Below are 27,592 nucleotides of genomic sequence, written 5' to 3' on the forward strand. Positions count from 1 at the left end.
AGTATTACAACAGAAAATATGAGAAACTAAAAATGATCTTAAGTAGGGTTAGAAACCTAGAAACTACACCGTTGCCTACAGTGGTCCAATACAAGTTGACAATCATATCGTGGTATATATATCGTCATATGGCCACACCGTTCTTTTTCATTTAGCAGATACACTATATACATGCACAGATAGTTATTTTTAAGTTATTTTTGGATCATCTTTTTTTTTACTTTATAAATAGTAATGGTGTGATAACTAATTTGAAGCTATGTATGTCCTGCTGTAATACTTTGTCAGTGTAAACTTTTTACAAACAAGCATTTTACAAACTAAAATAAATAGTTTTCGCATTTGCTATTTTGCTGATGAAACCACTGCATGCTGTCTCGTCCCTATCTCATGAATTTGAAAAACAATGAATTTATAAAACACACCAGTCTCCTCCAGTGCGATGATCATGGTGCCGGGGCCAAATGAGTTCCAGGCCGTACAGTTGTAGGTGGACAGGAAGTCAGACTCCATCACGTTGTTGATGGTGAGGGTGGAGAGGACGCCGCCGCCCTCGGCTGATGGTTTGCTCTGCTCCACCGTGTACCTCTCCAGCAGCGTCCCCTTCTCCTTCTCCCACACGTTCTCCTTCCACGCCCACACCTGCAGCACACGCACACAAACAGGAGGCCATATCATATTATATCACAATTATTTAAGCGCTATTTGAGAGGGATTACATGTATTTGTGTAAGTTGTGTGATAAAATTCTATTCATTCAGAATATATCAGATAGTATTAGTTATTTTTCTGCACCTAGACACTTGCAGCTGAGCATGTTTTCAGGATTTTAAACTAATCTACATGTATGCATCACACAACACTATATGTTGCTATTCAAACCCTAATGGATGAGTCTATTAGGTGGTCATAAAGCAGGTTGGTAGCCATTAATGGTAGTAAGCCATTAAATGCAGAATTAATTTAGAAGAATATAACTGAAATGGAAGGAAGATCTTAACTGGAAAATTGGTGACTTTGTTTTAGCAGTCATAAATGTTTGTTTAAAAGTAAATTTATAAATAAGCAATTATGACTTAATTTGTGTGTATCTGAGACCACAAATGCTTCACTCATTAAAGTATAAGAATTGTTAATGCTGTCCTAGATGTAAAGTCAAAGTGGAAAATTTCATGCATATGTTTTGGAGCTGCACCCATTTAATTTCCTAGGTCTAATGTTGTTGAAACCTTGACGACAATAACTGAAGCGAACATACAGATGGATACTTCCAAACATAAAGCCCTAAAGGTTTTTAAATAGTTCAGCATTTTGGGAAATATGCTTATTTGCCTTCTTGCTGAGAGTTAGATAAGAAGATTGATACCACTCTCACGTCTGCACACTAAATATGAAGCTACAGCCAGCAGCCAGTTATCTTAGCTTAGGGGGAAACAGCTAGCAAGGATCTGTCCCAAGGTAACAAAAATCCCTCTACCAGCACCTCTTAACACGTGACTCCCTATAAAACAACAACATGTCATTTTTACAAATCAGTTTTTGTTTGGATTAAACAAACAATATATAACTTACAAAGAGCTGTTTTCCTGTTCCCAGTCTTTGTGCTAAGCTAAGCTAACTGGCTGCTGGCAGTAGCTTCATATTTACCATAGAAACATGAGAGTGGTATTGATTTTTTCATCTAACTCTTGGCAAGAAAGTGAATAAGCTTATTACCCAGAATGTTGAACTATTCCTTTCAGGACAGCCATAATAGCAGTGTATTGCACTCCTTTTGTGGTTTATTAGGTTGTGTCCCATATATAAAAATATTTATAATTTTAAGAAAACCTCAAATGAATTCTATAAAGTTTGGGGTTCCCTATTAGATTTCATGGAAAACCCTCATCCAGTTGCACAAACGGTGTGTAAACATTTGTATTACTATTCTTGTGTATGTGTGTGTGTGTGTGTGTGTGTGTGTGTGTGTGTGTGTGTGTGTGTGTGTGTGTGTGTGTGTGTGTGTGTGTGTGTGTGTGTGTGTGTATGTGTGTGTGTTTTGCTTATTCATTAATTGATCCATATTTGTGTTTCTGTTTTCTGTTGTTATTGTGACTCTGAAGAATAATAAAATTAAAATTAAACGGAATCACTAAAGGAGAGTGATTTTACTTTCTCTTTAAAAACTTCAAATAAGGGGGGGGGGGACTCAGCATTTAAATCAGTAAACCATTTGATTACAGGTTTCATGTACTTCATCTGGTTGATATGATATTTAGTGAAAAGCCATTATTGGCCATATATATCTGTCTAACTCAAACACATACTGCAAAAGGGCATGACAGAAATAGACTACATAAATTTACATCAAGCGCACACTCACATGTAAACACACACATTGCATTACTTGCTAAGACCAGCAACAGTTTGTATGTTTCTGCAGACAGAAGTGGAGGTGGGTGGGGGTGAATGAGCTGGCGAGAATCTTGCACATTCTCCACCTTTAAAGCCAGTAAAAGCAACTGTATTATTCAGAAGTGAAGTACTGTACTAAGGCAAGTTAATTATGCATAAGCCCACATGTTCCCATAATCTGCCCACTTATTCCAGAGAAGGATAATCTCCTGGCTGTGGCGTTTACTGGGACAACTGTTCCTCTCCAGTCCTTTATATTTATTTTATAAATCTTTTTCTGTCCCAACCTCCGCCACTTGCATTAGGAGTGCGCACTAAGAGTCAGGATGGATCAGTCACAGAGGCCGGGGAGCAGAGGAACTACTACTACTGCGTCTCTGTGATACAGCCGAGTGGAGCAAGCATCCGGGCTGATTTCTGACGCAGGAGCTAAAAGCAGACAGGCTTAGTGTTAGTGTTGGTTTGTTTATGTGATGGGATGGAGGAAAATTCTGGGAGAGTTTATGGGTGAGTCACCACTCAAAAAGAAAAAAGGGGACAGTGTCTAAAAGCATTTACCTCGCAGGAGTGGAGCCATTTAGGAACAAGAAGGTACAGTAACAAATCACTGTCAGACTAGTTATTCGTTGTACAACTTTGTGCTCTTTGTGACTGAAGTTTTTCCTTGTTTGGCTTTTTTTTTGTCTGAAAAATTGATGCTGGGCTAAAATTTGGACATTTTCATTGTGGTGGTTTGGTGCCAGAAATGTTTCATAGCACTGTTTTTTCACATTTTCTTATCTTTTCACTTACAATCTTATCTGGCGGAGGTGTACTGGCTATGTAGCATTTCACCTCTCCTCTCTCCCCCCTCACTGCATGCTGGACTGGATCACTGGAGATGATGGGAGGACCTAAATTGGACAAAAATGAGAGGATATGTGAGTATGTGTAAAAGAGAGAAATAAAAGAAATTACACTTCAAATACCACAAACTGCCAAAATCATATTCAAGCCTGGTGGTTTTTTCTCTTTTTTAAAGACATTGACCTTACCAGGCCTGTTCAAGAGGAATTGTATTAAAAATAAATGGCCACCACTTTGGACATACAACTTGTTTTTTCAATTACTGACAAGCTGACCTTTTAGAAAGCATCTACAAGCAGTGATACATTAAATTGTGTGGATGTTTTCTGACCGTTGACGGTGAGCGTGACCTCAGTCTCTCCTACTCCAATCCGTGGGACGATGGCCTTACATACATACTGGCCAGCATCCGCTTGGCTCACCGACTTCAGATACAGCTGGTTGCTGTTACTCAGAACCTGTGGAGGAGTGAAAAAAAGGACACAAATATAAACAAGGCAAATCTGCTAAACAGCAGGAGGGGATAAACAAAATAAAAGCCCACATGTACATAAGTAGATAAAAGGCTAATATACTAATGTACCTCCACCTGTATACCTTATTATTGCAATAGATCATGTTGCATATTTGCATGTGTGGCCTTATTTGGGTACATGTGTTCTACTGCTCTAACCCTAATTGGCTAACAATGTAAACTTGCACATCCACTTTTAACCCATCACAGAGGTTCTGCAGTTGCCTAGCAACCACATCATTGGAAAATTAGCTGTGGGAAAATGATGGCTAAATATGTAACCACCTAGAGAGAGAGAAATACCTGAACAAGACTGATGATACAGATGTAGGTGTAGGCCAAGTCAGTCCATAGTTTGCTAAGGCAGATTTCATTTACTGTGCTGTAATTGTCTTTAGTCTCTCTAGTCTCTACTCTGTAGCTTAATGAGAGTCAGAGTAGCTAGCTGTTTGCTAGCTAAACAGCCAGTGGTCAAAGCAACAATATCAATGTTTACATACACCTACTAGCCATGTATTTAGCTTCTGGCAGGTGTTCACAGTAGATGTTAACAACAAAACAGTGATGATTAACTTAACAAGACACTTGTTGAGAGTTAAATGAGAAGATTGATACCATTCTGTCATGTCTATACGGTAAATATAAAATTAGAGCCAGCAGATGATTAGCTTAGCTTAGCATAAAGACTGTAAACAGGGCAAACAGCTAGCCTGGCTCTACCAATGGTAACAAAATCCACCTACCAGCTAAAGCTAATTAACACATAAACCCCAGTAAAACCCTGTCTTTCTACACTTCAGCTGTTGTAAGCAATTGAGATATAATGTGTTAATTAGTGAACTTTAAAGTTGCTGGTAGGCAGATTTTGTTACCTTTGGACAGAGCCAGACTAACTGTTTCCCCCTTTTCCAGTCTTTGTGCTAAGCTAAGCTAACCGACTGCTGGATGTAGCTTCCCATTTACTATAGAGACATCAGAGTAGTATCAATCTTCTCATGTAAACCTCCACAGTAGAGGGAATAAGCGTATTTCCCAAAATGTCGAACTATACTGTATAACTGCATCGTCCCCAGTTTGATTTCAGCCGGGTGTTGCATGTCATACCTCTCTCTCTCTCTCTGTCTCTCTCTCTCTCTCTCCTGATGTTTCCTGTCGAATAAACAGCAATGTCTGTTGAATTGTGTTGTTGTTGTAAATACTATAAACGAAATCAGATTTTCAAAACCATGATGTTCAAAATCTGCAATATGGTTGCCAGACATTGTATTGTCCTCTGTTTCTGCTATAATATTCAAATTTATTCATTGAATTTATTAAATGTAATCTGACCTAAAGTGATAAAAAGTGAAGTGAATTTGAGAGAAAGAGGTCAGGACAGGCAGAAAAGAAGAAAGACATCTACAGACAAGATAATGCCCTTGAATGACAGGCTGCTTTTGTAAACACAGGAGAAGAAATTGTGAACTTTAAAAATAGTGTAAATACAAGAACAGAGAAGAAATGTGCAAAACGTGGGCTGTTGGCTTCTTACCATGTTTGAACCCTTTTTGAACCAGGTGAGTGTGAGTGGAGGGTTTCCAGCCCATTTGCAGTTCAGGGTGACATCAGAGTCAATGTCTACTGTTTTTGGCTGCGGCTCCACCAACAGAATTGGACCGACTGGAGACACAGAAACAGAGAGAGATGGTCTTTGTTGTGCTTGAGTAATAATGCAGTAGGACTAAAAGGGAAGAAGCTGCTCAGAGGAAAAATAAACACAACAGTGGCATGTGAGTGAAGTGGGCCACAGGCGATTGAACAAGGTGAGATGAGTATTATGTTACTCACAGTGGACGTCCACCAGGATGCTGACGTTGGTCTTTCCCACAGCATTGAAAACCAGACAGGAGACAGGCTCGGTGAAGAAGGAGTGGTCGGCCTTGGTGGTGAACACACTCTCCCTGGCACCCTGCAGCACCACGCCCCCCTTAGCCCACCTGGGGTTAAAATGCACTTTGTTATATACAATAAAAAATGTATGTACACACCCTGGAACAACATATGTGACTCAAAAGGAAACCATGAATATTAAAATGTCCTGTTTTTCTGATTCTCTAAATAGATTTACATGTATTTCCTTTTTTAAGGCCACTTCAGGTGAATTTAAGAATACACACTGCTTTCAAAGCAAAATAAAGAAACACAGTTTGAAACCACAGACATTTTAAACAAAAATCATACAAAACCAAAAAGAAATACTAAATTTCTGTCAAACAATTTGGCCACGTAACTGCTACTTTAAGAGACCCAGTGAAAATAAGAATGTGCTTGTATGTGGACGCAGACCTGTAGCCCATAATAGGAGGGTTGGCGTGAGCCTGGCAGGTGAAGGTGACTCTGTCCCCCTCCAGGACAGAGCGAGGCTCAATGGACAAGGTCACTGTCGGTGGATCTGGAAGAGAGAGAGAGAGAGACTCACATAACAACAGCCTTACTATATCTAATATGTGCTGCAGTCTGGAGGAGAGTTGGATGCAAAATGGCTGCCATGTATTACTTAATAATGGCTATAAAACACTTAGCTGCTGGCAGATGTTTAATGTTTCAAAATATGACACCACATTGCTTTTAATTAGTCTGAAATGTAAAAAAAAATACTTGTTTATGCAGTAATTAGCAGGGTAGTGTAATAATATATTGTGATGAAAAGGATATTCATTCAAAGTTGATGTAATACAGTATATCTATGTGTTTGCAAATACCCACTTTTCAATGTGATATGAAAAAACAATGATACTTCTTAAGCTATATTATTTAATTGCTTACGATGTACGTTGAGGGTGACAGTTGTGCTTTTGCCAGTGGGAACAGCCAGGTTGGTGGCCACACAGCTGTAGTTCCGCCCAGTGTCGGTGTCGACGGGCTGGATGGGCAGGTAGCTATGTGTGGTCACCCTCTTCCTGTCTGGAAGCACCTCCTGGTGATGGAGGGCAGAGAGACATTGATGAAAGATTTATAATACAGATGAAATACTGTAACTGTAAAAACACTTCATGAATGTGTGTGTTTAGTGTGTCTTGGTGAATGCGGTCTCTATTTTAGACTTACAGTGGTACTGGCAGCCCCCTCCACAGGCAGACCATCTTTTAGCCACTCGATCATAGAAGGCGGTTTAGCCCCTCGAGACACACAGCTCAGGTTGTAGGACTCCCCCGCATTCAGCAACACCTCTGGCCCTCCATCGATCACCGGGTCGTCTGGAGGGACTGGAGCGGGACAGGAGAGTGTTAGAAACACACAACATCTCACATACTTTCTATAGACATGTTTACTGACACACATGTACACAAACGCACTGAGGACGGTGAGTTTGGCCCTCCTGGACCTCAGGGCAGCATCAGGGGCCTGGCACTCGTACAGAGAGTCATCAGACAGATCAGCTGACAGGATCTCCAGGTTGTACTGGCCCAGCTCCTGCACACGCAGCACACGGTACCTGGGCCAGGCTGGGACACACAGACAAACAAAGTAGATTAAGAGTTAAATAATCCTAACTTTTAGGGGGCCCACACATAAACTAGATTTTCACCTCAGGTCTTAATGATAAATTTTATATCTGATTTGGGTGGCTTTTTCTATCTGTTTAAAGTTACAACACATACACTATCTGATAACAATAAAAAGTCACACGGATGTCATAAAGAGCTAAAAGAAATTAGATATATAAAATTTTTGAACCTTCTGCTTTTTCTGCTTGTGTTGAACACATTTTAGTTACAGCTTCGCATTTCTTCACATTTTAGCAAATTAAAACATTTCCTAAAATGCTAATCAGTATATTTTACTCTTTCCTATTGTTCTTATTGTCCTCTGTGTTCGTGCCGGCTGAAGGTGAATTATGTCACTATATCTTTAATATTTGAACTTTCAAATATAAACTGTTAATTCGTCACGTCTCAGGATCCCCACATACCCATGTGGTCTGTATCAGAATTATCAAAAATCCGATACAACGCAGCTTGTTGCAGTTCATGCTGATAAGAAAACATCAGATCTGTGTCATGCGTGAAGCAAAAATGGGACTTTTTCTTCATCAGGCTAAACGACACTAGAGAGATGCATGGCCACATGATGCGATAGATATGCACAAAGACAAACGCATGAACAAACATACACATTCACACAGTTGCATGATGCACACACAATCACACACAGCCTCTTCAATCCTCCCCCTTCCCCCATCCTCCACACAGCCCAGCTGTGTCACTGCTGTACATTCTCACCATTAGGTGGCATACATGCTCTCTCTCACCAGCAGGGGGAAAAGATGAATGCATTATGACAGCAACGTTTTAGAGGAATCAAATCGACTCCAGTCCATGGTGCAGAATTCATGTTTGTTGCCCAGACGTAGATTGCATGTGAAATTCTCTGTGCCGTTTCCATGTGCAGCCTCCGAACTGAGCTTTGCTGCTTGCCTAACCTTGTGTGTCCTTGTTTCTGTATGCACGTGTGTGCCTTGTATATACATGCATTTGCATGTGAAATGGGGGGGGGGGCACAGAGGGACAGAGCCTCATACACCAGCACACACACACACACACACACACACACACACACATATACACACACACTGAGTGTACGTGCGCATGAAGCGGCCAGTGTTCATTCACATGTTTTTATTTAAAAGCTTTGGCTTGAAGCACTGAACCATTACAGTAACAATATGATTAAAAGAAAGGAGGGAGAAAGGGAGGGAGAGACAAAAAGAATGGAGAAGGGACAGACGAGGACAGAAGGGCTGTGAGAAAGAGGAGAGCATGAAATGAGTGTGTGTATCAAGCAAAGTGAAGGTAAGGAGAGAGAAAGAGCGACAAGGTAGAGAAGTTAAATGAAGAATAGGAGAGAAGGCTCAGCACAACAGAGGCAGCTGAAAAAAGGAGAACGAGAGGGAGAGAAAGGAACAAGGGAGCTTAGATGAGGAGGTCGCAAAGGAATAGCATGACAGACAGTGGAGGAAAAGAGAGGAGAGGAGAGGATCCAAAATCATAGGCTACAGTAGATGAGAATGGAGAATAGAATGAAAAGAAAGGAAAATAAATTGTGAAAGATAAGCAAAGCAAATGAAAAGAGGAAAAGATTTTAAACCTAGTATTTTAATGCACAAAGTATGGGGAAAACAACAGTAACATGAACAGCATGTCACAAATGATGCAGTCTCCCTCAGGACCAATCAGTTAAAAATATGCCCACTTGTTTTGACCAGTAATTGCACAGCCCCCTTTGGGCTAATCAGTGCAATTCTGAAAATGCTGCAACACAGCGATGAGATGCATCACTCCCCCAAGTTTTGTCAAAGTCAGACAAGCTGTGTCTTAAATTGCTGTTGTTGACAGACGGACAAGTGGGAGACTTAATAAATCAAACTGGAAAGTTCATCACTAGGGACAAAAATGCAAAGAGAAAGACTGGAGCGAACAGTAAGGGCACAGAGCTGCATAGTAGAATGAGGGCAATATATTAGTTGATGAATCAGCCTTTCAATAAACATTAGATATTAGCCAGTCAGTGTCACCCACTTCTGATATGACAGAGGTGATGATGTGATGCTCCTCAACCAAGTTGAAGGGTGTCAGTAAAATGCGCCAGAGGGAGCTTAGAATTTCCCATCCAACATCCAATGATATGTGCAGAAGGTGTCCAAAGTTAACATCAGCCTAAATAAGTGCACAATTTTTTCACAACATGGTGTGATGGGATAGCTGCTGTGGTAGTCTGGCTGTATTTAGCATAACAGTAGCCTCTTACATCGCTTGGCCAAGACCGCTCTGCTGGCTCAGTCTAGCTGTAACTCAAATGTCATACTGGACGAGCATGTATCATTCAAAATGCTGTGAGATTTGTGCTTTGTTAGCATTTGGGAAAACCAAATTCCACATCTGTAACACAAGAAACAGCACGGTTAGCTCAGTCTAAGTATTTTTTTGTAAAAATAGATCGCCTTACATAGATAGATTAATTCCACCTCCCTGTCTCTTAAGGCTTAGTTATACTTTTGTAGTCTATGCCAGTGGTTCCCCCTGCACAGCTCTGTCAGATGAGTTCATCGTGACCACCAAATGTGTTTGTTTGGATTGATTTAAAACTGGGTGTTATTTATTTAACACTATTTTCAGTAGGTTTGGTTTGGTTTCATTTATTCATTAATTTTGGTTATTTCAACTTTTAGTTGCAGCACATACTGTCAGGGTTTTCTAACTGACTCAGGTAGGTGGAAAGTGTGTCCTGTGTAGTCAGCCTATCATAGCTGGTAGTTTGGTGGTTATTGTGACATTAAATATACAGCTATAACGTTAGCCTTTAGCTCAAAGCCTCACAGAGCTGCTAGCATGGCTGTAGACTCTTAGTCTGGTTTCATATTAGCTGAGTTACTCCATAATCTATCCACATACCCCCTATTAACTGCAGGAGTACCCCTTGGGATACAAGTACCCTTGGTTGGAAATCACTGGTCTAAGCGGAATCCACAGTAATTGTTGGCATGCATTTGTAGTTTTTGTCGGGTTGGCATAAACTTCACATAATTTCCAAGATCTCCTTCAAAGTGAAAATATCAAATTTTATGCAAAGTTAGTCCATTTTACTGTGTCACCTTGGTGGCCTCCACAGAGTTTCAGTTTGAGCTCCTTTGGTTCCAGAGCAAAGCACAGCTCTGACTCTCTGCACTGCAAATGTTGCAGATGCTTCTGTAAGCATAAAATACGCTTTACACATTAAACATATGTCTTCCCTCTGCACTCTGAAATGTGGTATGACAAATTAAACGAGTTAATGGTGAGTCGTCTTCGCAACTGTGGTGTAGAGTACAAGAAAGAACTCAAGACATTCCCAAAAGTTCAACTTCTATAGCTTTAAACATGCAGCATAAAATTTTGCCTATCAGCAGGTCCAATCGAATCAGAATCAACTTTGAAAAACCCATCTTAGTCACATGCTGAACAGAGTGAAGGAAGCCTAAGGAGGCTGTATGATGTCTCACCCCGGAGGTCCTCTCCGATGCCCAGAGCCAGGCCATCTTTGGTCCACTGAACAATGCCTGAGTAGTTGAAGACAACACAGGACAGGATCACCCTCTGGCCCCGCACCACCGACTGGTCTGCCGGCTCCTGAGAGAACCTCGCTGTCCACACTGGAGAGACAGATAGAGAATAGGGATTGGGAGAAAGAGACAGAGAAGTTAGAGACTTTCTCATTTTCACTGTGTAAATACTGCAGGCAAACTACTATAAAATCATCCCAAACACAGATATAGCACATTACAGTATCTGTGGTTTTATGGTTAATTGATTGAAAACTGCATTCCCCCAGCAGAAATGGAATGCCACGATTACCATCTTTGATCACGCATTGACTTGCGGAAATTAACTGAGCGCCGAAGTAAAGAGTGGCACGGAAAGACGGAGATGTCAAAGAAGAGGAAATCAGAACAGAGTTAGAGAAGAAGAAAGAGAGAGAAAGAAGACGAAGAGGTAGTTAATGCTGACTCAGGAGGGAAGAGCTGGGAGATCAAACAGGCAACTTCAGTCATAGGGTCTCTCACACCCCTTTTCTTCTCGCTCCTGACTTTTATTTCTTCAAAACTCTCTGGCCCTCCCTCTCGTCTCTCTCTGTTTCTCCCTTCTTCATTCCTCCCTATGAGTCATCTTGCAGGCTTCCACCCCCCAACCAAAACTACAGTGGCTGTCATTGTCTACTAGACTCTCTCCCTCCAGTCTGTAGTCCACTACCAAAGCAGATAGACCAGCGCCGTGCTGGCCCACCGATCGACTGTCTAATATGAGGGAAAAACAAGAAAAAAATTACCTCCTATTGTTCCACGCTGTCTGATGACAAGTTGTAATTAGCTGTCCCTTGAAGACATGACACCCGTACAATGGAGGAGAGGCAGTCACCGTGGAGGATTTGCATCTCGCTTTAAATTTTCGTTCTTTCCATTTTGTCTCTTGCTTTCATTTTTCTCCCTGCTCCCACTTCTTATTTCAAAGAATATCGTACAGTAGATCATTAACCCAATGCTGCATTGTACACCCCCTTCACCCCCCCCACCTCTGCCCTTACTTCTCTCCTTCTATTCTCTCTCTATAATGTTGTATGTCCTTTACCCAAATTGCTTTCTTCACTCTGCTTTTCCCTCCATATGTATGCATACCCACTCTCCTCCTTCACTTTGTACATCTATAATGCTGTCTATGAATGTCCTTTTGCCTGCACTCATTTTCCTCTACCTTTCCTTCTCCACAGTATGTATGCACCTCCTTCTTTCTATATACATATAAAATTCTGTATATGTCCTTTTACCCATAATGCTTTCTATTCCTGTGTTCCTCCTCCTCGCTGGTTGGACAGGGGTTAGAGGCAGACTGTCACAACTCATTTATCACATTAAATATCAGCCCTCCAGCACTTTCTCTCTCCCTCTCTTTCTCATTCCCCCGTTTACCCATCTCTCTCTTCTCTCACTATTTTCCCCTCACTCCCTTTTCTTCACCTCCTACCATTTACATCTCTCCTTCTCACTTGTCCTCTCCACTTTTTTATCACTTGCCCCCCCCCCACCTCCTCTTTCCCTTACACTACCTCTCTCATTCCCTCACACTTTTCACTCTGAGCCCTCCAGCGCTTTTCTGAAGGTTCCCATCTCTCTCACTTTTTTTTTTAACAACTGCCATATGCCTCTGCACCCCACCTCCCCATCATGACCCTCGGTCCCTATCTCTCACGTTTCCCCTCCCTTTCATATACACAGACATGCACTCTCCTCCTATCATGTCAGATTTGGTGTGATTTGCAGAAGTACAATATGCCTGATAATAGAAAAGAACGCAGCCATGCAAAAAGATTTCTTTACCAATCACAACAATGGCTTCTGACAGTGCAGCACATTAATATTCTGAACATAAAGGCGATGTGCGAGGATACACAGTGAAAAGGGAATCAGATGCAGATGGAGCTTTGCAACATGCATACCTAGAATAATTTAGCACTGAACCAATAAAAAAAATAGCTGCCCTTAATTTGCTCCTTGAGGAACACCCAAATTAACTGGATTAATGAATTAAGATAAACATGGCAAGCAACATAGCAACAACGATTGGCTATGAAAAGTTGGTAAGTAAATTCAAGTCATATAAGTCACAAAGCCTTTAATTGTAAACATTATGAAAAGGCACTACAAGAATGCATGTTTTCACCAGCCAGCAACCACCACAGCTCAAAGCTGAAGTCAGTGCAGAAATGCCTTAGGTAAATGATTCTTCGAATGGCCACTACATGCTGGCTTGAAGAAAACTGTGACTGAATTGAGGTAAATAAGAAACTACCAACTATAGTCTGTAACAATACTAGCAATACAACGTCAATACATTTCTTTCATAAGAATATAGGATCTGAACAATTTCATTGTTGCTCATTTAGTCATGAATATTTAATGTTACAGAGAAGCACTTTTTTCAAGGGCTATCAAGAGGGCTATGTTTGAATTCTGTCAGGGCTCAACTATTACTCTGGTTGCTGTTTACTTGCCTCTATTCAGCTGGCCCAAACTTGCATTTTCAGCAGTCAGTGCTCAAGTTCTCAGAGCCCAAGGTGACGTCTTCAAGACTTATTTTTGTTTAACAAACAATCCAAAACTCATATATATTTCATTTACAATGATTTACTTAAAAAATACTAAAACAATGAATAGATTATTAAAATAGTTGGCAATTCATTTTCTGTCAGTCGACCAATCTAAACAACTAATCGTTTCATCACTTGTATTGCACACTTAAGCCTGCAATAAATTATTTTTTGGCCCCTTAGGGGCAGCGGAAGCAAGACGTAAACACAGCACTGACATATTATCAGCTGATACAGTGAACTTGTCAGGAAACAGTTGCATATTTACACATTCAGCTAGTTCCTACTTTGCCTTTCTGCCGTTTAGTGCTGGGCTGGTAGTGTACAGTGGGTTTATCTGAGCTTTTTTACTGAAAACAGCTGTCTGCTGCTGCTGAAAACAACACTGATGAAAGTGGTGAGAGTGAATCAAAACAGTAGAGTTGCAGGTTGTAAAAACCAAAATAATGAGCTGAAAGATGCTTAAATGCTCTATACATCTGAGAGGGACTGCAGAGTCGCGTGATAATTCTCTGCGGGTTTATTATTATGAGCGAACCCTATCACATAAAAGTAGTCATGCGATCAATTGTAAATATAAAAAAATATTTATTATAGCTATATCTTTAAGACGTGTATGATGCTCCACTTTCTCCAGACAAATCAAAAGGGATGCTGGAATCTGTTCTCTCACATGCTTATTTTGTCAAGATATTATGAGAAATCTGGAGGTTCAGTGTGTAAATGCCAGATATATTCTAGGCCCATTTTAGCAAGAACATATGACAGTGATGTAGTAGTAATTAAGTTGGAGAATGTATAACCAGCAAGATATTTTGGAAAAACTGGTTATAAACAAAAGGTAATTCTAGACAGTACAGACTAGAGTTTTTCTTAATTTCCTGTATGCACTCTAATTTGATTAATCTTGCATTTGTCTATGCTTATCACTGGAATGCACAGTGTGGATTTATACCATCTTAAAAAGCATGAAAAACCTTTTCTCAGCTATACATGGGTGTAAAGAAGGTTTAGCTGGGTTTAAAGTACCCCGCAACCTTGACAGTAGCCTGAGGGCAAGCAAATCCTTTCCTCCACCACCTCAGATATGCTAGCTGGAGGTATTCCCTCAACTGCCTCAGTAAACCACAAACATAATTCAAACTGAATACTCCTGAATGGAGGCTACACAATCTGCAGAGAAAACACCCATGCAAAGGCTGAGGACTGAAAGCACTGACTCATTTAAACATGTGCTCACCGCCTTCTGATTTCCATATTACCCAGTTAACACTTGTCAACATGAGTGTATGTGCTTGTGTGTGTGTCTGTGTGTCTGTGTGTTTAAATAAGGAAATCTATGCACACAGAGCAGTCAGAGCAAAGGCAAGACAGGAGAGAATATGTAAGGGAGCTTGTATTCTTTCATTATGTGGGTTATGCTGCAGTGACAAATTTAGAGTGTGTCCTGATTTCCTTGAGTCACTGATCCCCAAGATACCACCGGGAGACTCCGAGCACCCTGTCCACACAAATACCATGGTCACAGCTCTTTGTGACCATGGTATTTGAGACCACATGGACACACACACACAAACAAAAACAGGCAGCACAGATGACCTAACCCTCACCACATGGGCTAACCATTTCCTGTCAACACACACACAAACACAACCCATTTAAACCCCAAACATATAATCGACACGTTGAGGCGGTTTCCCTGAACATGGATTACACCACGACTCGGACTAAACCGTCAAGCCAGCGGAGCATCTCCATCTCCGTTGGGAACAGGTCTCAGTTTAGTCTAGGATTAAGTACAGCCCTAGTCAAAGTTTGGAAATGGATTAGGATTAATCTGGAGCCTAGGACAACAGCCCCTGCAGACACTGTGACACCAACCTTGGCTTGTCAAAGCAGACACAAAGCCAAAGGCGGGCACGCACAGCTTGGCCGGGTGACTCACCAAAAGCGTGGTCACACGCCGCCATAGTGTGAACCACCACAGCAATTTAGCCCGAGAGCACCTCTCGCACCATGCGATGGTGTTTGAATAGCAAGGTAATGAACCATCAATTTGTTGCTGAAAATTACTGAAAGGGTATATGCATGCAAAGATGTTTGGAGCTATTCTTAGTAAGTGTGCTGCTCATATGCCCTGCATTTCTTAATTTGCCACACACCCTGCTGTTAGGTAGTGAATGTCAAAGCTTGCTTTACAGCATTTAAATACAGGCTTGCCTTGCGTCTCTGTATGGGACAGAAGACAAAGTTGGAAGTGATGCCATGCAGTAGAGAGTTCTGGGAAGGTTGACTGATGGCAGTCAGACTCACTGAATCAGATCATATTAAATAAAATGGCATTTGTATGGATTGTTATGCATCGATCTAAGTATCTTTGTGTCTGGCCCCCTCCCCGTACCCCTCTGTACCCCTTCAACAAAGTCCCCCTGCCTTCCTCTCCCTTGCTCCTCTCCAGCCAATCCCGCGCTTCAGCTGGATCACAGACTTGCGTCACCATAGCAACAGCTGACGTGTAAAGTAACTGCCCAAAAAAGTTTCCTGTACGAACGTGTATGTGAGCGCACAAGCGTATCTGCATCTGTGTGTCTGATGAAACCCTCCCTTACGCTCGGTACACCCATTTTTCAAAGAAAAATAAATAAAAAATTTTCAATGACCTCATCCTCCCTCCACCTATTCAATTAATAGTCAGGAGGCCGCACTGGCCTCTCATTATTTCTCTCTCCTTAACCCACCCCACCACCACCACCACCACGACTCTCTTCACTGTTAGTCAATCCGCTCCAAATTGATTTAGTTATCTGTCTAATTCCATATCGCGCTACGTGTGGCCGATGTGTTGGTGTTATGGAGGGGCTGCCTGAAAATGAGATGCAGGAAAAGGAGAACAAAGAGACGGTGAGGTCCACAGACAGAGCTGTGAATTGTGATGGAGGAGGATGACATCATTGTTTCAGGACAAAGTTGCAGCCATAGGAGTCATGCGGCACTGACTCTCCCTCCCTTTTTTCTGATTGTACATACATCTCGATGTCAGTCCATCAGTCAGTCTATTCACTGACAGATCTCTGCCTGACAGATCTCTGCCTCATGCTTGAGAAGCTGGAAGCAGCAACTTTTAGCTTTTTTGCTTGATAAAGGATTTAAACAATTATTCATTTATCAAAACTGTCAGCCAACTAATCAATAAATCGACCAATCGATCCTTTCAGCTCTAACCTGTATCCCTGTAGTACATGAGTGTGTGTATGCAGTTTCTCTGGCTGTGGGAAATCTACCACCTGTGCCTGCCTTCGCTCGACAACATGGCCGCCTGGCAGGATGGCCATAATAACCCGTAACCATGGTGACGGCGCTATAGGAACAAGCGAGAGACATAGATGGAGAGAAGCAGGGAGTGAAAGGAGGCGACCCACTGAGCCTGCTGACACCATGTCACTCAAACACAAAGGTGACTCCTGGAGGTGGGGACAGAGCAGAGGGAAGATCAGGGCAGAGAGGTGAAAGAGCCAGAAAGAGAAAGACACAGAGACTCCCTCCTTTGTCTGCCGCATTGTCTGCCTGCTCGCTCCCTTCCTCGGTCATCTTACCTTGTCGTCCTCTCCCTTACTAGCAGTCAGCGACCTCTCTCTTTCTTCATCTCTTTTGTGGTCTTGCCCACTTCTCATTCCCTATTCACTTCCTTTTGTCTGGCAGGCATCTACTTAAAATTATTGCTCCGCCTCCTTCCTTCAACCTACCACCTTATTCCCTTCTTGGGCTACCTTTCCACCTTCAAGCATAGCCGCTTCTCTTTCCCTCCATCAGTCCTCCCTCTCATTCCTTCTCTCCATTACTATCAAAATGGTTGCTGTGGAAACAGGTTTATTTGGAAATAGCGGGAGGAAAATTATTCCTCCGCTTTGTCTGTCCATTTTGATACTACCATGTGCATATGAGAGCGCATATGCTCCTGTGAAGGTGTGCACACTCATTTGTGTGTGTGTGTGTGTGTGTGTGTGTGTGTGTGTGTGTGTGTGTGTGCGTGTGCCCCCTTACACTCTCTGGGGCTCCTCTCAAACACGCATTTCACATCTGAACAGCTTCATTTGTACCCAACCTCTGTTACAGACATTGTTACCATGGCTACAGCCAGTGAGGACCACTGACACAATGACAGACACAGTGGCCATGGCAACCCCCAGGATCAGTGGTGGGTAATATGATAATTCATGGACGAAGCATCTGACATACTACGGGCACATGAATATGCTCAAGCGCTGGAAAGCCGGCCCGTCGCTGGCAATCCACGAGCCTTTGTGCGGCCAACATGCCGAGTGGCTGACAAAGAATACTCTGCTGTAACCAAGGGTGACCAGAACTAACAATAGCCGTCCTCTGGATAAGCTTGAACAAGGGGATACATACATATCAAGCTGCTGCTCTGCAGTAGTGTGCTGTGTAGCTTGTACCACAGGGGTCGCCACAGAATGTGGAACTGACACAATCGATATCATAATGAATCAATAATTCACAGCAGTGGTTCCCCATTGATTTTGGCCAGCGACCCATTCCTAAAGCCATTTGGCCTTCAAAAGCCACATGATCTAGCAAGTAAACATCATCCACACCATCAACTGTGACAGCTTTCAGATGGTCGCCGATCCACCTCACTTTACAGTACATGGTAATGGAATCCAGCAGGACTATTTTACAAGCAGCGTCCCATCAATAAATCACCTCTTCCAAGGTCTGCTTTAATTCAATCCAGTGTAATCTAATTTTATTGGTACGTACTGTAGCTTCTTGCAATGTCATCTGCCACAAACCATCCAATAAACGCCCGGAGCCTTGACCTAGAGTGAAGCAATATTCATACAGAGCCCCTCGCCAATATCACTACCAATGCAGAGGAGGCTTCTTTGTTGATAGCAAACACGCTAAAAGACTAGACAGCAAAGTGAGTGGGGTGATAATAAATCTGGATTGAGCATTGCAAACTTTTAAAGCCTTTTGGATAGCATTAGAAAAATGTCTAATGAATGAGGAACATTCTCTCATGTGTCTATATATGGACCAAAATCATTCAGAAAAGCAATGATTTCTACTTTTTCAACTTGAAATACCCTATCATGATGTGCTTTATATGACCAAAAGTAGGTCCACATAAGTCCGTGGACTAGTGCAGGGACTAGGGAAAATGTTATTCTACAGCATACAGTGATATTTTAGATAATAGTGTGCTTACAACTTTGTGGCGACACTTTGTGTTTGTTCCCTTTCCTGTTTCAACATAACATGCACAAAGCCAGGTCCATAAAGAAATGGTTTTCCCAGTTAAGTGTGGAAGAAATTGACTGGCCCGCACAGAGCCCTGACCTCAACCACACCCAACACCTTTGGGATGAACTGGAAAGCCAGGTCCTATCACCCAACATCGGAGCTGAACCTCACTAACCTCGCTCTTGAGGCTGAACAGGAGCAAATCCCTGCATCCAGGTTCCAAAATCCTGTGGAAAGCCAGCCCATGGTCCACATACTTTTGGACCACATTCAATCAACTTGACAGGACTAGCTAAGATGTGACTAGGTAAAGCCTAACCTCCTAAAACTGCATTATGGTGAGCTTAGCCTCCAGAGTATAGCATTAAGTTGGCAGTGGCAGTCTTTGACAACATAATGCATCTGAACAAAATGGTTTTAATGACTGGACTTCAAAGCCATTGATGATTATTACTACTAAGAGATGGCTTGCTCATTATTTGTAGTCGGCAACAATTTAGCCTGGAGGCTGTTATATTACATGACGAGGGGACGGCGAGTGTTGCGGTACTGTGGCAACCGATTTAGTTGGACGGCTGTCCCTAATGTTGTTATTGTAAAGGGAAGATGGATGGAGCAAGTCGAGTCTCTCCCTCTCCCTCTCTCTCTCCCTCTCCCTCTCTCTCTCTCCATGCCCTGTCCCTGTAGAGGAGCAGAAACTGGGAGAGCGGAGAAATGAAGTGACATCATCAGCGTCAGCCACATTCCTGCGGAGGGAGGGGGCGCGGAGGTGGGGGGAAAGAAGCAGGAGGGGGAAGAGGAGGAGGAGGAGAATGTCCCAAAACTTTTGAGGTTACAGGACCGACATACCCCCTCCCCCATCCCCTCAAACACACACACACACACACACACACACACAAATGCATCCATTCTCCCTCCCTCTGCTTGTGTGTGCGTTTTCCAGTGCACGTTAGTATGTGTGTGTGTGTGTGTGTGTGTGTGTGTGTGTCTGTGTGTGTGTGTCTGTGTTACAGTACATGGGCTCCTCTTCCTCATCATGTGCTCCCTGTTTTAATTCATGTGCTTCTCCTCCTGCCCCCTCCCCCACCGCCTCCCCCGACTCATACCACCACCCCCCCTCCCCTCCCCTCTTCTCTTTCTCTCTCCACCGACCAGAGGAATGCAAGAACCACATCTGGAACTTATTAGAGAGCAAGAGAGAGAAAGGGGTAGATGGAAAGAGAAGGAGAAGTAATGGTGGGGTGTGTGTGTGTGTTTGGGGGGGGGGAAGTCCAGTTAGAAAAAAAAATCCAGGAGGGGACAGAAAGAGAGAAAGAATTAACTTGGGTAACCAGAAAAAGGCTCATGTTGGGAGAGAAAGCCAAAGAAGCGTAAAAGAAAGTTAACAGCAACACCGATTAATGCCAATTAACCTCAGCAGGGACGGGGCAGGGGAAGAGCTTGGCTGGCACCTCAGATGTGGTTTCAATCACTCCTGATTCCAGCGCAAACGTAGCCTTTGAACCAGCCTCGACCATATTCTGTCTGAATGAGCAGCTTCACTGTCACCACTGAGGGAGCAGTCAAGCCTGAGTAATAGTCCCTTTCTCTCTGCCGCTGGCCTCCCGACCACTCCTCCTCCTCCTCCTTCGTCCTCGTCCCTCTCTCCTCTCTCCCGGCTCACTTTTCTATTCATCCAGCACACCCTCCTCACACACTACAATACTGTCTCCCCCCTCCACCTCACTACCTCTAAAACAAAACAAAACAAAAAAAAGTCTAATCACTCCCGATCAGGCTTCATCCACCTGCCCGCAAGACTACCCCTCTTTGGCCCCCTCCTTCTCAACCACTTCTCCCCCAAACAACTTTTTCTGTAACCCGCCCCACCCCCTCGCCATCACCCCAAATTGGTCCGCGCTGCAGAATGTGGCCATGCAGTTTGGGAAAACAAGGCCAATAGATTCAGTCAGATGTGATAAAATGTTCCTCTCTTGCTCGGGGGACTCTGCATAAAGAAACATTTTTAAGGGGATGTTTTTTTTCCCCTTCTTCTTTTTATAACTTGGATGCCCCCGGCCTGTCAAACACAATCATATTATGGGGCCTTTAAAACCTGGGGCTTCACTTGAGAAACGTGTATGTAGCTGTTGAGGTTGCTCAAAGGAAATGTGTACACTTTTTGAGTGAATTTATCTCTGACCACAAGTCTGATAATGAATTATCTGACTAAATTCTTCTGTACCCGATCAGCTTTTTACTGGATCATCTGAAAGCAGGCATGCAAGCTGCTTTTCTTCTCAAAGCACCACTTCAAAAAGCATTAGAGGACACTCGTGTCCAGAGGAATGCCCTTAAACAAACAGATCAACTGAGAGAAGCAATCAACATGTCACACATTGACAAACACCCGCCGGGACAGAAATGCCAAGAATTTTTTGACTGAATGGAACCCAATGGGGAACAACAGGCATGGATGTACATGATAACATTATGGGCTCCATTCCCAGATTGAGCTTTACAACTGGTTCAGTGATTGCTTTCAGTGGCTGATGTCAATTAGAGATGCTTTTCAGTAAATAGGCTTCATTCAGATCCCGTAAAAACCATGACTCAAATTCGCATAACGGTAGGATGCTCCAGAGCCATATCTCACTCGCTGGGATCCAAATTAAAAACAGACTTCTGCCTCGCTACATATGTCACTCCAGATCTACACTGAGCTGGAAAGGGTTCAGTACAAGACCACAAAATGGTTCGTTAGCCTTGAAACCATAGCAGAATGCTTTCAGGAAGGTTCATGGAGCTATAAATACTTCTAAAAGTGGTAATCCACGAGATCGTCATTGGAGGTTTGAGTTTCTGTAGGTGGCACATTTTTCTTCATCAGCCCCAGTAGCTACTACTGCTCATGTTTAATCTCTCATAGCCATTATCTGAGCAGAAACAAGTTCACCCAAGTGCAGTTTTAGTGGATATTACAGCCTACTGTGTCCCCATCCTTTTGTAACCAACTTTAGTGCTTGAATTTCGCCAGATCTGCATGAGCTTAATGAGACGGAGGCATGGCTATGTGAGATTAGCTCAGGCTAACTACTCAGCTCTTCTTTTATTTTTATTTTTTTTTGTGAGAACATAAAACACAACACTTGCTGTGTGATAGAGGATTGTTTCCTCAGAAAATGGAGGGGGGAAAAAATCATGTACTAGCAGTATCTAGACTACTGGACATGAACCAGTGATGGAGAGTGGAAACATTGGGATTTATTTAGATGAAAATGTCACAGATTATTACTGGCAATCGCTCATTGTTATTTGAACTATTAAAGCCCACTTCCAGTCATTAACAGTTGTAGAACCACTACTTTCCCGATCAAACAACCCTTGAGGAACCCTTCTTTTTCTGGGTGTAAAAGCCCCTCGAATGTGTTTGACTCTTTCAACATCTGAATATTTTCTTTGCTGAGCGCAACACAGGAATCCGTCTGAGGTCTATGATTCACAGCTCGGCTGTGTGATTCAGAGCCGGAGCGTACAGCACGGGCAGCGGCAGCAGCAGTTCGTGGCCTCGATCCGCACAAAAGGACAGAGGCTGACAAATGGTACACCTGCACTGGAGCCTTTGTCCGAGTCAGCATTTGAGCCTACCGTCTGGGCTAGAGGTGCAGTGCTACAAGTCCAACCTCAAGGCTCTCCTACTCATTAGGAAGTTAAAGGAGTGTGTTTGCAATGATTGATTATGCAGTAACATTTAACAGTTGCGTTAATGGTGGCGCTTGCTTGGGACTTATTACCAGGTTGGTATGTAGATACAAGGCTGGGATACTAAATCAATCACTCCAGTGGCGTTGCTAGTAGAGTCAACTGTAGCACTGAATCTAAATAATTTAAAAACATTCTGATTCACCAAAGCTTTAATTACTTGCTCCACTAATAACCATCCAATCATTAGCACCAGTAGGTAATTACATGTGTGCAAATATCAGGCCATGAAATACTGTTTTACTTGTCTAATGAAGAGATAAGAGTCTGGGCGCTCTTAAGACAAATGCTCCCAAAGCAAACCTAAGTATTATCTCTTTTGAGGTGATATTCTTTTATGCTCTGTCTGGATTATGTTTTCAAACCAAAATGCAAAAGCCACAGTGCAACATTTGAGACCTTACATTCAATACATCATTTTATATCTTACTGAACAAAATTCCGCCCTATTTACAGCCTGCTAATCGTGTCTTCGGGAAAGTCTTTGAGAGCAAATGTCTTTGTGTTTGACATCCCAACATGCAGTAATAATGGATTACAACAGTACAACCAGGGACAATAGGACACATGGCTTCCCACAAGTAAATAGGCTGTGTGTTTATGCACATCTGTAAGTGCATGTGTTACTGAGCTAGTCATGTGGACTGAACGGTTTATGAGTGGACAAACAGGACAACAGCATGTGGCAGTAACAAGGGGTCTCGATGGAGAAAGGGGGGGGGGGGGGGCTGCGTGTCTGTGTGTTGCAACGATTGCCAGATTGTGTCATACGTGGATTCGTGGAGTGCCCGATTTGTCCATGAAAAGGAACCCGCTCCTTACTGTATGGAGATTGTCGTGTGCTTGCCCGAACCCTCAGCGACACATTATGGGTGGATGCTGAGCACGGCAAGCCTAGATGAGCGATACAAAGCCTGGCAGACATGGTGACATCATCCCTTTCCATACCTTCCCTTCCCTTCCCCGAACACGCCCCCTACCTATGATGAAGTGGCCGACCAGCAGCCAGACACGCATACTCCCAGTCAGCCAAGGTAGACAATAGGTGTGCGGCCACAACGACACACACATATGCCTCAATCAAACAGGTAGCTTATAGAAATTACAACCATCCTCTCCTCCTCCTCCTCCTTCAGCCCCTTGTCTCCCAGCAACTCGGCTACAGCTGTGATTATCATAAGCCAATAGCCTACCTGGCACCCCACAGGTATGGAGGGGGAACAGATGCATGGGCGCTGCTGCTGCGGCACATGCCTCAATGTGCTGTTGAAATGCACAGAGGAAGACAGAGAGGGTGAAAATGGGCTTTGTGTCTGGCACACAGGTAGGACACCAGGGGCAGGAGCAGTAGAGGGGTGGTATGTGTGTGTGTGTGTGTGTGTGTGTGTGTGTGTGTGTGTGTGAGGGGGGGGGTAGAAGAAGAGAGCTATTCAAGCTGTCTTTCACTACAGAATCACTACAGGGGCTGGAAGCAGTGGTCTCATTGACTGACAAGTCATTCAGATGCGATAGCAGTGTGGAAGTGCTGCTGGCATGTAGAGCAGCGCTGGTCAATCACTGTCATTCCCGTCACGTCCTCAGCGCCTCACCACGGCCCGTCTTAAGAACGGCACCGGGGGTTTGTCATATCCAAAAGGTCATTTAGGCCGGTGGGCGCCCATGCACCAGTCATGTTCAAGTTGGACGCACGCGCGCGGACAATCAAACGCGTGTATTCGCTCGCGTGCAAGGGCGCGCGACAACGATCATGTGTGGTGATCCATTGCTGCGGTGCGGACACGCAGTCACACGCGCGCACTCACACACACACACACACACGTAGCTGCACGCGCGCGCACACGCCTAAGGTGATCCATTGCTGCGGTTCATATGGGAACGCTATGAAATCATGTTATATGCCTTTCTCTTTTGCTTTCCCAAAACATACACACACGCCTCTGAAGGAATACTAGCGGAGGGCTCTGTCTGTTTTTCAGCCCCTGTAGTTTCACACAATATTAAATTTAAACAGTATTTGCCGTGTATAACGCGCTAAACAAGAGAGAAATGCAGTCTTACCAGTTTGAAAACTCAACACCAAACTCAGGAGCAGCAGCCTCTGCATGGTTCAGCCGACCAATAAGTCCGTTATTGGCTCAAACCTCCGTGAGGACAGCATCAAAAAGCGGGAGTTTACTGACTTTAATAATAATTTTACAAAGAACAATAATCCTCCTGCGTCGTCCCTCCTCGTTTGTCCCCGGACTCGGGTCGGACTCGCTCAGCTTTTACACCATTTCACTGCTTTTTTCACCTCTCTCCTCTTCTTCGCTCTCCAGCGACAGTTTTCGTCTCTACACTGAGGCGGTAAGCGAGCAGCAATGACAAGGAAAACTTCCGGTCATTTTCTTCAAAATAAAATCCACATTAAAGAAGATGGTTAAATACTGGTAGAGATTAATTACTTTTGAGTAAATATTATATAACAATATATTGTCAGTAAATGTAGTATTCATGTAATAAATACATGATACATTTGCTCTTAAGATCCTATTCAGCGTGTATTGTGTATGCATGGTTTAATTGAATAGTCCTGTACAACCTTCCAAAATGTAACATGACTCATGTCAAATCTCAGAAAACACTGTAGTAACTTCTGCCACAGTCACAGATGTTCTTATGAGCATTCTTGTGCTACATTCATATGGACTTTACATTTTTCCTTCAAATTAAAGCCTCCATAGGTTTTGTCCTGAAACCAGGTCCTTCAAAATATAAGAATGACACCTGTGTAGACTGAAGTGTAATCCCGAAACTTCTCTGGCAATTGTCCTTATTTGGAACGTTTTTGGAAAAATGTATGGGATTCATCGCTGGTTACTCTTATGTTTAGAGAATATGCTTTTATGTTTCTAAAAGTCTGGTGGCAATCAGCAAATAATGCTTATAATTCAATAATTAAACTGGGAAAATGCCATATCCACCAACCATAATACACAAATGTAAAACCTTTGTTTTAATTAGGCTAGGCCTACATATTAAGGAAACTGACAAGACCTCCTTTTCAAACTATAAGAAAGTTCTTAAAGCTACTGAAATGTGCACTCTTTTGTTTGTTTGTTTTTTACATCCCCTGACAAAGAGTGAAATAAAATAAAAGTTCACCCAACGTCACCACGTTCTACTTCCGGTGTTGTCCTCGCTGTAATCTCTCTGACTTGACGTCATATTCTCATTAGCGGGGCATTCCTTCCTCTCTCTCTCTCTCTCTCTCTCCCTCTCTCTCTCTCTCTCTGTCTGTCTCTCTCTCTCACGTCAGCAGCACCACAGCACTGCCCCCCTTTTTTCTCTCCCTCTGGATCTTGCACAAGCCAACACCGGCACAAAAAAAAAAGAAAAATACATTATGAAATAAAAAAAAATAAACCAGCTTAGAGAAGCATAATCATTTTGACACATTTGCTGTAGTCTGCTCGGTTTCTGCTGTTTGTGCCATTAGGTAATGAAGTAATTTTGGATACCTCAACTTACCTCTACACCTATATCCACCTAATTTCATAATTCATATTGAAGAATGATCCGGATGTCACACTAAAAATATAAACACCTACACGAATATCATAGAAATATTACAGAAACATATATCAGAAGAAACTGAACAGACACGCATGAGTGCATTAATTTGAATACAAGAGATAAGAACCTACAGTAATATTAGGCTGATATTGTACATAATGTAATATTATGTCACACAATATTAGAGGAGATTCTGTGCACTGTAAGTAGGGAGTCATGGGAAGCAAAACACACTGAGGGAATATTCACAGACACTATTATTTCTTAGAATGAATTTGACCATTGTAGGGACGTGACTGTGGTGAAATAGCCCGGACAGATGATGAATAAACAGTCCATGTCCTCATTCCTGTCGCATAATGTAGGCTACAGATTTTGGTGACGGTTCCCAATGATACTGTTGCTGTCACAGCTCAGCAGGTCTGGAGAGAGCACCGGTTCCTCACGTTTCAGACCAGGGCAAAGTGAGCGGTGCGCCCCCTTGCGTCTCGACCCAGGACGACCCCTGCATGGGCCCCGAGAACAACTGGAGCAAGGATCCCAAAATATCTGCGCACACACACACACGCACATTTTACTGGCACTGTTATTGGCGGGAGTCCGATGTAATCCTGATGAGAGATGTGAACCATTCTAACCTGATATACTCACGTTTTTATTCTAAAAGATATATGGTTGATATCCAAAAACCTTTGGGAGGGGCTGGACATACAGAGAATAAAAGTGATGTGTGATATGTGTTCATATGTGAATTTATTCTGAATAATAATCAGACATTTCCTGGGTCGTTTTGTGAAAAACATAATGTATTGCCTAAGTTCAATTTCAATACTGTAATTGTAATTATGTCCATGGGCTACTGAAAAATACATTTACCACACTGTCAAATGTATGGTTTTTGTACAAAATGATTTTAACTGTTCATTACCCATGTAACTCCTGCTAAGATTGGCACATTCCTTTTTTCCCAAGAGCGATTAGCTCAAAAAGCAGAAAAAATAAAACACAATTCAAAGTTAAAGACACCAGGATTTTAAGGACAGATAAAGTAAAATGTAGCATATGAGAGAATAAAGAGAAAATGTAAAAAAACAACAAAAAACCCGTCAATTTTATATGCATCCCCAGTAAGATAATGGTATGCTTTAGAACAAGTACAATCATATGAGTAAACCTAATTCAATATGGATTAAATCTATACTCGAGTTTTTGTTTTTTTTCATTATTGGCTTATTTACCAGAGGAGAGCAAATTATTCAAAGCATGCATAAAAGAGTGTTCCCATTTATTAACTATAACCCTGTTTGATCAGTGCGTGGCCAATGGTCAAATGACTATTACAGCATAATAATCCGCAACCAAAACATTATCACCGTTTCCATCGGTTAAAAATGACCGCAAGTCTGCCGTGTGGCACACAGAGTGACTCATCTCTGCCGGGACTCGAACCCGGAGCCTCTGGATTAGAAGTCCAGCGCGCTATTCCATTGCGCCACAGAGACTGCGCCAGGATATACCGGGCCTGTCATGGTTTACATACTTTATATCCTCTCATATCGCTGCTCTCCGCATCCCTGCAGCATCAGGACCAGTCTGAGCCGACATATTGGCGCTGTTCGG

At 42.7% G+C, this 27,592-nt stretch overlaps 1 protein-coding gene and 1 non-coding gene across 5 annotated transcripts in view; both read right to left on the reverse strand.

The window, feature by feature from the left end:
* The window catches only part of kirrel1a (kirre like nephrin family adhesion molecule 1a), a 33,528-nt gene extending 8,752 nt beyond the window's left edge, over window positions 1–24,776 (reverse strand). For 2 of the 4 annotated variants that reach the window (XM_044183114.1, XM_044183113.1), the window contains exons 1-12: window positions 24,476–24,776; window positions 10,773–10,922; window positions 7,090–7,239; window positions 6,842–6,999; window positions 6,560–6,710; window positions 6,080–6,185; window positions 5,582–5,730; window positions 5,286–5,413; window positions 4,859–4,903; window positions 3,572–3,698; window positions 3,187–3,287; window positions 426–642 (exon numbers count right to left, since the gene is read on the reverse strand). In XM_044183114.1, the coding sequence (XP_044039049.1) occupies window positions 426–642; window positions 3,187–3,287; window positions 3,572–3,698; window positions 4,859–4,903; window positions 5,286–5,413; window positions 5,582–5,730; window positions 6,080–6,185; window positions 6,560–6,710; window positions 6,842–6,999; window positions 7,090–7,239; window positions 10,773–10,922; window positions 24,476–24,521 (1,528 nt within the window). In that variant the 5' untranslated portion in view covers window positions 24,522–24,776. The remainder of the gene's footprint in view (window positions 1–425; window positions 643–3,186; window positions 3,288–3,571; window positions 3,699–4,858; window positions 4,904–5,285; window positions 5,414–5,581; window positions 5,731–6,079; window positions 6,186–6,559; window positions 6,711–6,841; window positions 7,000–7,089; window positions 7,240–10,772; window positions 10,923–24,475) is intronic. The other 2 variants (XM_044183116.1, XM_044183115.1) reach the window with 1 other exon arrangement.
* Window positions 24,777–27,400: 2,624 nt separating this feature from the next.
* On the reverse strand, window positions 27,401–27,474 carry trnar-ucu. Its single transcript has one exon. It is a non-coding gene; the product is annotated as a tRNA-Arg (tRNA).
* Window positions 27,475–27,592: the final 118 nt, after the last annotated feature.

Source organism: Siniperca chuatsi, linkage group LG22 (assembly GCF_020085105.1).
Source record: "Siniperca chuatsi isolate FFG_IHB_CAS linkage group LG22, ASM2008510v1, whole genome shotgun sequence".
NCBI classification, from domain to species: Eukaryota; Metazoa; Chordata; class Actinopteri; order Centrarchiformes; family Sinipercidae; genus Siniperca; species Siniperca chuatsi.